We start from the raw sequence: 12563 nt of genomic DNA, 5'->3' as shown, positions 1-12563 counted from the left end.
CTTCCAGCGTGGAGGGGCCACTGCGCATGCTCCGGTGTCTGAGCAAGCACTGCGCATGACACACTCCAGCGTGGAGAGGGGCATTGCGCATGTCCAGCGTGGGGAGGGGCACTGCGCATGCTCTGTCCCAGAGTGTTGCAGGGGGATGACTCTGCGCTTGCCCCGCTCATGGCGGAAGTGACGCTGGAGCCGCCAACCAGCTGGCGCCACGCGCGCGACGCCGCCGGAAGTGAGGGAGGGAGGAGGCCCGTTCGGCCCGGTCGCTCCGCCATGTCGCCGCCGTGTCCGTCTCCGTCTCCGTGTCCGCTGCTGCCCGTCGCCCTCGCCCTCGCCGCCATCACCCTCCTCCGCCTCGCACACCCCGCCGCCGCCGTCTCCTTCCATCTCCCCGCCAACGCCAGGAAGTGTCTGCGCGAGGAGATCCACAAGGACGTCCTGGTGACCGAGAGTACGAGCTGGAGTGAACAGCCCGGCGGCCCCGCACCGACCTCAAGGTACTGGGGGGATGGGGGATGGGGGTGGAGGGGGAGACCGGGAGAGAGAGGGAGAGGGGGGGGGGGAGAAGGTGGGGGGGGGGGATGGGGAGGAGGGGGAGGATGGGGAGGAGGGGGAGAGGGTGGGGGGGTGGGTGGGGGATGGGGGTGGGGGCAGAGAGACCGGGAGAGAGGGAGAGAGGGGGGGGGAGAGGAGGGGAGAGAGTGGGGGGGGGAGAAGGGGAAGAGGGAAAAGAGAGGAGGGGGGGGGGAGACCGGGAAAGAGGGGGGAGAGAAGGATGGGGGGGGGGATGGAGGGGGGGGGGGGGGGGATGGGGAGAGAGGGGGGGGAAGGAGGGGGGGTGCGAGGAGGGAAGTTGAAGGATGGGGGGGTAGTGTGCAGACGGGGAGGGGGGAAAAGGGATGGGGGTGAGTGGCTCTGGGGTTGAAGAGGAAAGGGTAAAACACACATGAGGTGGGGAGATGAGGAAGTGGGGGAGGATGAGGAGAGGGGGGGAAAGGAAAGGGGGGGTAGACAAAATTGCTGAAGAAATTCAGCGGGTGCGGCAGCATCTATGGAGTGAAGGAAATAGGCAATGTTTCGGGCCGAAACCCTTCTTCAGACGTTGCCTATTTCCTTCGCTCCATAGATGCTGCTGCACCCGCTGATTTTCTCCAGCAATTTTATCTACCTTAAATTCTCCAGCATCTGCAGTTCCTTCTTGAACAAGGAATGGGGGTAGAGGGAGGTAGGATATGGTACATGGGGTGGTGGTGATGAAAGGGGAAGGAGTGTGAGAGGATAGAAGTAGTGGGGGGGGGGGGGGGGGTAAGGGAGGGAAGGGGATATCGAGATACCCAAGATATCTGGGTATAGACGGCTGGCTCCGTCCTGGGGGCAGAGTTGGATTCACGGGAGGTAGTCTTTGAGGGGAGGATGCTCCTCAAATTGCAGAGCTTCTTGGACAATACAGCCCATCCCCTCCATGACACACTGGTCAACCTGAGGAGCACCTTCAGCAACAGACTGGTTCCACTTTGATGCAGCACAGAACGCCACAGGAGATCCTTCTTCCTTGTGGCTATTAAACTACAACTCCTCCCCCTTCTGTCGTTGGGTAGACTGACACCCCCACCCTCCCCAGTCTCTGCTTATCTCCTATCCTTTCCATTTGTCACTTTAATTTCATGTATCTTGTCGTTGTGTTTTATGACTGTTGGCGCATCAATTTCCCTCCTGGGAAGATTAATGTTCTGTCGCATCGTAAGATCCCACATGTGCTCTCTCCCAGGTGACGGACTCCTCCGGCCACATTCTCTACTCCAAAGAGCAGGCCAGCAAAGGCAAGTTTGCCTTCACCACCGACGACTATGACATGTTTGAGATCTGCTTCGAGAACCGGCTACCCGCGGGTGAGTCCAAGCTGGGGCCAGGATGTTTAGTTTTATTTATTATTGTCACGTGTACCGAAGTAAGATCCAATTGAGTCAAGAGTTGATTATAATAATCTGAAAAAGGATCTCGACCAAAACCGTCACCCATGCCAACACGCCGGAGATGCTGCCTGTCCCGCTGAGTTGCTTCAGCATTTTGTGTCTATGGTTGATTATAATCATGTAGTCATGAGTCAATTGGCGTATGTCCCAGATAGACAATAGCTGCAGGAGTAGGCCATTCGGCCCTTACAGCATCTGAGGTTGCACACACACCGCCATTCAATGTGATCATGGCTGATCATCCACAATCAGTACCCTGTTCCTGCCTTCTCCCCATATCCCTTGACTCCACTATCTTTAAGAGCTCTATCGAACACTCTTGACTAGAATAGGGAAATTCTTACTTGCAGCCAGCACAACAGAATATGCAAACATAGGACAATGTAAACAATATAAAAAACGAGAAAAAAGGTTCTGTGTGTGTGTGTGCATATGTGTATATATATATATATATATATATGTATATGTGTGTGTATGTGTATGTGCATATATATATATATACACACACACACACACACGTACCTACATATATATATATACATATAATATACACATGCAGAGGCACACCAATAATTGCAATAATTCTTGTAGGTACAGTGAAAAGCATTTCTGTTACCTCCTATCTTGTCAGCGGAAAGACTACAATGTTTACAATTAACCCATCCACAGTGTACAGACGCAGGATGAAGGGGATAACGTTAAGTGCAAGGTTAAGTCCAATTTAAGATAGTCCAAGGGTCTCCAATGAGGTTGCTGGGAGGCCGGGACCGCTCTCTAGTTGTTGAAAGGATGCTTCAGTTCCCTGATAACGGCTGGGAAGAAACTGTCCCTGAAACTGGAGGTGTGCGTTTTCACACTTCTGAGTTTAGGTTGGTTTAGTTTGTTATCACGTGTGCTGTGGTATAGTGAAAAGCTTTTGTTGTGTGTTAACCAGCCAGAGGGAAGAAAATCTATGATTACAATTGAGCCATCCACAGTGTACAGATACATTTAGTGCAAGATAAAGTCCCAGCAAAGATAGTCCAATGAGGTTGATGGTAACTCAGGACCGCTCTCTAGTTGTTGGGTAGGATGGTTCAGATGCCTGATAACAGCTGCGAGGAAGCTGTCCCTGAATCTGAATATGTAAGCATGTAGATGTGTCCTTTAACACTTCTGTACATCTTGTCCGATGGGAAAAGAAGTAGTGGCCAGGGTGCGACTGGTCCTTGATTATGCTGCTGGCCTTGCCGAGGCCGTGTGAGGTATAAAAATGGAGTAAATGGAAGAAGGGTGGTTGGTTTGGGTGATGGTTTGGGCTGCCTGCACAATTCACTGCAATTTCTTGCGATATTTGATGGAACTGTTCTCACACCAGGCTGTGATGCATCTACAGATGCGCCATGTTATTGTGATGCATCGCAGCTTAGTTTGGGAACAGCCAAGACCGCAAGAAATTGCAGTGAATTGACGCAGCCCAGACCATCACACAAACCAACCTCCCTTCAATTGACTATTGCTCCCTCAAGCTGCCTCGGCAAGGCCAGCAGCATAATCAAGGACCAGTCTCACCCCGGCCACTCCCTCTTCTGCCCACTCCCACCAGGCAAGGGGTACAGAAGTGTGAAAACGCACATCTCCAAATTCAGGCACCGTTTCTCCCCAGGTGTTATCAGGCAACTGAACCATCCAACCACAACCAGAGAGCGGTGCTGAACTACTATCTACCTCATTGCAGATCCTCAGGCTATCTGATCAGAATTTACTGGCTTTATCTTGCACTAAACTGTTGGGGGACATGCCGAACTTCCTAAGCCCTATGAGGAAGTAGAGACGTTGCTGTGTGGCAGGAACTTGGGCAGCAGAGAGCAAAGTACAGAACTGAAACCTTGATATTGGACGTGTCTGGTCAGTTGATGGGAATTCACAAGGGATGTGCAGCTGGTACCAAGACAAAAAACCCCAGAATGTTTGGACTTGCAAAGTAATTTTCTTACCAACTTTTATCGATGGGATAAATTAATTGGGGACGATGAGATCATGGTTTGAGTTTTGTGTTCAGTTTTGATTACCCTGCTATAGTAAGGGTGTTGTTAAGGTGGAAAAGGTGCAGAGAAAATTAATGAGAACGTTGCCAGGGCTCGAGAATAGGCAGGATAGGGCATTATTCCTTGGCATGCTGGAGGGTGAGAGGTCATCCTATGGAGGAGTATAAAATCATGAGAGGCATACATAGGGTTAACACACAGTCTCTTGCTCAGAGTAGGGGAATCGGGAACCAGAGGACAAAGGTTTAAGGTGGGGGGGGGGGGGGGGGAAAGATTTAAGAGGAATCTAAAACCCCTGTCCCACGGTACACGTTCTTTGCAAAAGCTCTCCCGAGTTGATTCAAACTCGGAGATTTACAGTAATGGCCACTCGTCAGTACTCGGGGCTCTCGTGGACATTTTTCAACATTTTGAAAAATCTTCCCGAGTCTTCCCGTGCTTACCTGCCGTTAGCGAGTCTTCCCGGGTACCTGCCGTTAGCGTTGCGAGCCGGTAAGAGACGTCTCCGAGCTCCGACGTACCCGCTACGTTCATTCTCCGTGCTTACCCCGAGTCTGATTTTTTTTAAACTCGGGAGAGCTCTTGGAATGAACTCGTACCGTGGGACAGGGCTATTACGGGTAGGGTAACTTCGTTTTACACAAATGTTGGTGGAGGTACGGAACGAGTTGCTATCACAACATTTAAATAAAATTTGGATAGGTACATGGATAGGACAGGTTTGGAAAGATATGTGCCAAACGCAGGCAGGAGGGACTAGTGTAGACGTGGCATGTGGGCAAATTGGACGGAATGGCCGGTTTCCACGCTGTGTGACTACTCTACCCCCTCAGCGACCTCCAATTAAAACACTTCCTGCCATCCTCCATGTTACTCTGCAAACTCCCTCTCTGAATTTTATCTCTCGTCTTTCCTCCCCCACCCCCCGCGCCTCTGTATGCAGCTGCGGCACCAGACTCCGTTCAGCTTGCTCTGCCTGCCGCCCTCTCGCCCCTCATCACGGGTACCTCAGTGGTAGATTTGCTGCCTTGCAGCGCCAGAGACCCGGGTTCGATCCCGACCACAGGTGCTGTCTGTACGGAGTTTGTACGTTCTCCTCGTGACCCGCGAGATCTCCGAGATCTTTGTTTTCCTCTCACACTTCACAGTCCTGCAAGTTTGTAGGTTAATTGGCTTGGTACAAATTCAAGTTGTCCCTAATGTGTGTGGGATAGTGTCAATGTGCGGGGATCGCTGGTCGGCATAGACTCTGTGGGGCTGAAGGGCCTGTTTCCGCGCTGTATCTCTGAAGTCTAAAGTAAAGCCAATTAACCTTCAGATCTGCATGTCTTGTGGGTGGGAGGAAACGGGGGGGGTGGGGGGGGGGTGATTCTGGAGAGAGGGAGCAAGGAGGGCTAAGTGATTAGTTTTAGAGATATTGCGTGGAGACAGGCCCCTTGGTTTATCGAGTCCATGCCGCCCATTAATCACCCATGCACTAGTGATGTGCAATCCCATCTTACAAATGAACATACAAACCTGCACATCTTTGGGATGTGCGAGGAAACCAGAGCACCTGGAGAAAATCCACAGGGAGAAGATACAGGCTCTGTTAAGACGGCACCCGTGGTCAGGCCCTTCGGCCCACCGAGTCTGTGCTGACATGAGCAAAATTAACCTGCAAATCTGTACGTCTTTTGGAGTATGGGAGAAAACGGTGTCATTCGGAGAAAATCCACACAGTCACAGGGTGAATGTGCAAACACCATACCGACAGCAGAAGTTGTGAGGAACAAACCCGGGCCTCTGGCGCTGTGAGGCGGCAACTTTACCTCTGCGCCACTGTGCCACCCACGCCATGATTGCTGTATCCTAGGCTTGGTCGCGAGCTCGTCGCTGTGAAACGGTGTGATTGTGATTGTGTTTCCCTTGTTCCCAGGGCACTTCCGGGGCCCGGACCAGCAGATCGTTCTCAACACCAAACACGGAGTGGAGGCCAAGAACTATGAAGATGTAGGTCACCGCGCCTCCTTCTATGCGCGGGGTGGGCGTTCTACGGGAGGGGGCGTGTTTGTGGGTGTGCAATAGTGTGTACGTGCACAGAGTTTGAGGGCTGCTGTCTAGTGGGGGGAGGGTGCAAGTGCCGTTCACTAGGACAGACGTGATCACGGGAGATGATGTGCTAATGCACGCTCGATATTTTGGCAGGGGGCGGGCACGGTCCAGTTTGCGGGGACATGGTCTCTGGCGTAGTTCAGCAGTGGCTCTACCAGCTGCGCCACTGTAAAACAGTGGCAAATTTCCACCTTGGTGTGTAGGGAGCGGGTGAGAAAGTGGGATAACGCAAGGCAAGGCAAGTTTATTTGTATAGCACCTTTCAACAACAAGGTCATTCAAAGTGCTTTACATAAAACATTAAACGCATTGGAAAGAAACACATATAAAATCACATTTAGATGTTAAACGATTATTAGATTATTCAGATAAAACAATTACAAAATTAAAAGCAATCAAATAAAATATTTAAAATAGAATCAAACCAGGAATAGAAGTGACAGTGCAGTATAGGTAATTAATAAATTGTATTGTTTACTGAAAGGCAGCGGCAAACAGAAAAGTCTTCAGTCTAGATTTAAAAGAGCTGAGAGTTGCAGCAGACCTGCAGTTTTCTGGGAGTTTGTTCCAGATATGTGGTGCATAAATGCTGCCTCTCCATGTTTAGTTTTGACTCTGGGGACACAGAGCAGACCTGTCCCAGACGTTCTGAGAGGTCTGGGTGGTTCGTAGCTAAGCAGAAGATCAGAAATGTATTTTGGCCCTAAACCATTCAGTGCTTTGTAAACCAACAGTAGTATTTTGAAATCAATTATTTGACAGACAGGAAGCCAGTGTAAAAACCTCAGAACTGGAGTAATGTGATCTACTTTTTTGGTCTTAGTGAGGACTCGAGCAGCAGCGTTCTGAATTAACTGCAGCTGTCTGATCGACTTTTTAGGGAGACCTGTAAAGACACTGTTACAGTAGTCGAGCCTGCTGAAGATAAATGCATGGACAAGTTTTTCCAAATCTGCTGAGACATAAGTCCTTTAATCCTTGATATATTCTTTAGGTGATAGTAGGCTGACTTTGTGACTGTTTTTATGTGGCTGTTGAAGTTCAGGTCTGAGTCCATGACTACTCCTAAGTTTCTGGCTTGGTTTGTTGTTTTTAGCATTACCATTTAGAGCTGGGTGCTAACTTTTAATCGTTCTTCCTTGGCTCCAAAAACAATTATTTCAGTTTTTTCTTTGTTTAATTGGAGAAAATTCTGGTTCATCCAATCGTTGATTTGCTCAATGCCACTACTCAGTGCTTGTATTGGACTATAGTCTCCTGGTGATATTGTTATGTAGATTTGTGTGAACGGGCGATTGATGGTCGGTGTGGACTCGGTGGGTCAAAGGGCCTGGCTCCATGCTGTATCTCGGCAGCACGGTGGCGCAGCAGGTAGAGCTGCTGCCTCACAGCGCCAGAGACCCGGGTTCGATCCTGACCACAGGTGCGGTCTGTACGGAGATGGCCAGGGTCTCTGTGCGTCAGGGGTGGGATTGCAGTGGAGGTGGGCGGTTGTCCCGTCTTTCTATCCACGGAGGGATGGGCGATGTTTTTGGGGCAGTCTGCAAGAACGCTTGTCTCTCCCCGTCAGGTCGCGAAGGCGGAGAAGCTGAAACCTCTGGAGGTGGAGCTGCGGCGGCTGGAGGACCTGTCGGAGGCGATCGTCAACGACTTTGCCTACATGAAGCAGCGGGAGGAAGAGATGAGGGACACCAACGGTGAGCACAGCCCCTCCACTGGGCAGCCAGCTGGACTGTCCCTGACCCCTGCAAGCCGCTTTCTCAGTCACTGCGGCAGAGTTGCTGCCTCACAGCGCCAGAGTCATAGAGGAGACAGGCCTAACTTGCCCATGCTGGCCAACAATGTCCCAGGGGCACTCATCACACCTGCCCGCGTTTGGTCATATCCCCCCAAACCTGTCCTATCCACTTAACCTTTTGCACAATCTGCAAGCATTGCCACTTTTCATTGCACTGTACATCTCGTATGTGTATGTGACAAATAAACTTGACTGTTTCAAAAGACAATAGGTGCAGGAGTAGGCCATTTGACCCTTCGAGCCAGCACTGCCATTCACTGTGATCATGGTTGATCATCCACAATCAGTACCCTATTCCTGCCTTCTCCCCATATCGCTCGACTCCGCTATCTTTAAGAGCTCTATCTAACTCTCTCTTGAAAGCATCCAGAGAATTAGCCTCCACTGCTTTCTGAGGTAGTTGTTGGGATAGTCCCAGCCTCAACTACCTCCTCTGGCAGCTTGTTCCATACACCCATCACCCACCTACGTGAAAAAGTTACCCCTCAGATTCCTATTAAATCTTTTCCCCTTCACCTTAAACCTATGTCCTTTGATCCTCGATTTACGTACTCTGCGCAGGCATCCGATCTATTCCTCTCATGATTTTATACAGAAGTTAACACATGATGTGTAGGAAGGAACTGCAGATGCTGGTAAAAACCAAAGATTGACCCAAAAAAAACTGGAGTGACTCAGCGGGATAGGCAGCATAGGTGACGTTTCGGGTCGAGACCCTTCTTCAGAGGGGTCAGGAGAAAGGGAAACAAGGGGTATAGATTGGGTGATACAGCTTGGGCAGCTTACAACCTGGCGGTATGAATATTGATTTCTTTCAAAAGCCTTGCTTTCCCTCCGTCTCTGTCCCTCCCCCACCCTAGTTCTCTGACTAGTTTCACTGTTGTTCTGATTAATTTTACTGATTGTATGCCTTCAGCTAACAATGGACTATTCTACATGTCCTTATCATCGTCTGCTTTGATCTGTCGTTTTCACGCCTTCCCTTTCCATATGCCTCGGTTCCCTCTCCCCTGATTGTCTGAAGAAGGGTCTCGACCCGAAACGTCACCCATTCCTTCTCTCCCGAGATGCTGCCTGTCTGTCCCGCTGAGTTACTCCGGTATTTTGTGTCGACGAGAGATATAGAAGGACAAATGATTGAAAGATATGCGAAAAGCTTCATTGACCAAGGAAAATAGAGACAACAATGATCCATTGTTGGCTGTTGGGAAGGTGATAATGAGTTGTTCAGACAGTGAAAGCCAACAGGACTACAATGAAACTAGTACGACGACTAAGGTGGGGGAGGCACGGTGAGAGAGGGGGAGCAAGGGTTACTTGAAGTTAGATAAATCAATATTCAATTATTTCTGCTCCGCGTGGCTCGGTGACTTGACAACCACTGAGGAGCTTAATTCTCTCTCTCTCTCTCTCTCTCTCCGCAGAATCGACAAGTGCCCGTGTCCTGTATTTCAGCATCTTCTCCATGTGCTGTCTGGTCGGCCTGGCCACTTGGCAAGTCTTCTATCTCCGTCGCTTCTTTAAAGCCAAGAAGCTAATTGAATAACGGTGATCAGAGCTGTGTGTGTGAGTGCGTGCGTGTTCAGCAGTGTATGTCTGACTTGGGGGGGCAGAGATGAATGATAACGTACCATTGTTTCTTCGTATTAAATGCAGTGCTTTAAGTATTTGATCCAGGGGTTGTATTTTTAATCTGCAGCACTGCGGTCGATAATTGACCTGTGGTCATGGCTAGAAGCCTCTCTAAATCTTTTGGGCAAACACGTAAACCTCCCCCATCGGGGAAATGTACTTCAGCTTGAGAAGGAGGCACAGAGTGCTGGAGCAGCTCTTTCGGGTCGGGCAGCATCTCTGGAGAGGGCACCTGAAGAAAGATCCCGACACGGTGGCGCAGCAGTAGAGATGCTGCCTCAACAGCGCCAAAGACCCGGGTTCAGTCCTAATCTCTGGTGTGGAGTGTCCTCATTCTCCTTGTGACCACATGGGTTTTCTCCGGGTGCTCCGGTTTCCTCCCACACTCCAAAGACGCCCATGTCTGTAGATTAATTGGCTTTGGTAAGAATTGTAAATTGTTCCTAGTGTGTAGGATAGTGCTGGTGTATGGGGTGATCGCTGGTCGGCGCGGACTCGATGGGCCGAAGGGCCTGTTTCTGCGCTGGATCTCCAAACTAGACTAAGGACCCGAAACGCCAGTCTGAAGAAGGGCCCTGACCCAAAACGTCATCTATCCATGTTCTCCAGAGATGCTACCTGACCCGCTGAGTTACTCCAGCACTTTGTGTCTTCTTTTGTGAACCAGCACCTGCAGTTCCTTCTTTCTACACCTCTGCTTGTCTTGGTTCACTCTCCAGGGGAAAGTTGAGCAATCACTAAGATTTGTAGAAATTCTTTTCCACAGGCTGACGCAGTCAAAAACCGAGCATGCCGGGAAAATTCGTCAGTCGGCATTTACAGTCGTTACAGCGACGTGCCTCAGAGTCAGATCCCGATCTCTGGTGCGGTCTGTGTGTGGAGTTTGCACATTCTCCCTGGGACCCCGTGGGTTTCCTCTGGGTGCTCTGGTTTCCTCCCGTATCCCACAGAAAATAGAGGTTTGTGCATTAATTGGCCCTTTGTAAATTGCCCCTTAGGGTGCAGGGAGTGAGAAAACGTGGAATTAGTGTGAACTGGTGATCGATGGTTGGTGTGGGCTCGTTGGGCCAAAAGGCTTGTTTTCACGCTGTGTCAATCAATCAATCAATAACCTGCAGAAAGGGATTTTTCTGGATATTTAGTTTTGTTTTAAATTCTCCAGTTCCTCCCCAGTTTGTCCATTTTCATCTTCTAGAGCTACGAATAGCTTGCAAGATCGCTGTTGTCATTTGACAACGGCCAAGAAAGAAATCTGCGGAAGACTTAAATAGATGCGGCCCCTTGGCGCAGCGGTAAAGTTGTTGCCTTACAGCGCTTGCAGTGCAGGAGATCGGAGTACGTTCTCCCCGTGACCGCGTGGTTTTTTCCAAGATCTTCGGTTTCCTCCCAAGCTCCAAAGACGTACAGGTTTGTAGGTTAATTGGCTGGGTAATAAGTGGAAAATTGTCCCTAGTGTATGTATGTAGGATAATGTTAATGTGCAGGGATCGCTGGTCGGTGCAGACTCGGTGGGTCGAAGGGCCTGTTTCTGCGCTATATCTCTAAACTAAACAGGAAAATAATCTTTTAAAAACGCAAAAATGATTTCACTTCTCACTTAAATCGGTCACAGTGGATCACAGCTCCTTTCCCTCGATGTGAGAAATGCTGTAGTTTCCTCTAGAGTGAAAGATATTGACCTCCCTGGTCTCCAAACCTACTGAGAATTAAGTGATTCATCCCAGCTTGAATCCAGAGGGGACCATTCATTCCCCAGATCCAGTTGCCTGTCTGAAGGTTATTTCTTTGGTTGAGATCTTATTGTAGCCATAGAGCTTGGGAACAGGCCCACGCTGAGAATCGAGTGTCCATTTGCGCAAATTCTGTTAATGCTGATAATGCATGAATTTTAATGGGGGCACCGTAAAACAGTTCCAGTTTCAGGCTCGTGAGCGACTGTCTTGAGCCGGGTCTGTCCACGGGAGCAAGGGGCACGTGCGTTACTTCCCGAGATCCATGCTCGTGAGCTGAAAAAATTGTGGGGGGGGGGTCTTATTTCTTATTATAAATGTGCACGTTACTAAAGTCAGGCTGCCCCCCTTACTCCATCGCTTGGAATAGTCGACTTTCCGTTGATTTGATGCCAGGGTTTGAGTTGGTGGATGAGAGTGTGGGCAGGGGGGGAAAGCAAGTGGCTGGGGCTTTTACGAGCGACCATAGTTAGGCTGTTCAACTGGGGCTCTAGCGACTGCAATGTGTGACGAGGGGTGGGGGGGGGTGGGGGGTGTCGGTCTGTGGTCTTTCACTGTAAAAACGTTTCATTCTTCGGAAATTGTAAGAATAAAATTATCTTTGAATTGGATGTTGTGTCGGAGTCTATTTTGTTACCTTGCATGTGGAGCACTACAGCACAACAAGCTGGAGCAACTCAGAGGGACAGGCAGCATCTCTGGTGAGAAGGATTCAGTCTCAACCCAAAACGTCACCCATTCCTGTGTATTGTCATGTGTCCCAGATAGGACAATGAAATTCTTGCTTTGCTTCAGCACAACAATATAGTAGGCATAAATAAATACAGAACAGATCAGTGTGTCCATATACCATTGAATATATATATATATATGCGCGCACGCACGTGCGCACACACACGCTATTACAGTTAACATTTGTCTTTGAGTTGAGTAATAGTCTGATGGCTGTGGGGAAGAAGCTGTTCCTGAACCTGGATATTTTTGAGGATAGATCCCCTCGGTGGTAGGGAGGTCAGAGCCGATGATGGATAGGGCAGTGTTTACAACTTTTTGTAGTCTTTTCAGCTCCTGGGCGCTCAAGTTACCGAACCAAGCCACGATGCAACCGGTCAGCATGCTCTCTACCAAAGATCTTATAGCAGAGCAAGATGGCCTACTCTTACGTGAAACACGTACGGTCATGGGAAGATTCATGGGCGATTATAGGACCCATTTTAGCAACCAGCCTCCACCATCTTGTTCCGGCCAAAGATCGGATCTTTGTTTCCGCCTCCGCTCCCGTATCTTCGCTTTGGTCTTTGACTTGGGCGGG

At 49.7% G+C, this 12563-nt stretch overlaps 1 protein-coding gene across 1 annotated transcript; it reads left to right on the top strand.

Moving 5' to 3' along the window:
• The first annotated feature begins 226 nt into the window (after positions 1 to 226).
• Positions 227 to 10124, top strand: LOC129694110 (transmembrane emp24 domain-containing protein 10-like). The gene is given in 6 exon segments (XM_055630833.1): positions 227 to 471; positions 474 to 494; positions 1766 to 1886; positions 5916 to 5989; positions 7662 to 7788; positions 9314 to 10124. Coding segments are annotated over 6 exon segments (666 nt in total). The 5' UTR covers positions 227 to 270; the 3' UTR covers positions 9436 to 10124.
• Positions 10125 to 12563: the final 2439 nt, after the last annotated feature.

Source organism: Leucoraja erinacea, unplaced genomic scaffold (assembly GCF_028641065.1).
Source record: "Leucoraja erinacea ecotype New England unplaced genomic scaffold, Leri_hhj_1 Leri_548S, whole genome shotgun sequence".
Lineage (NCBI taxonomy): Eukaryota > Metazoa > Chordata > Chondrichthyes > Rajiformes > Rajidae > Leucoraja > Leucoraja erinaceus.
This window is presented reverse-complemented; position numbering and strand designations above follow the sequence as displayed.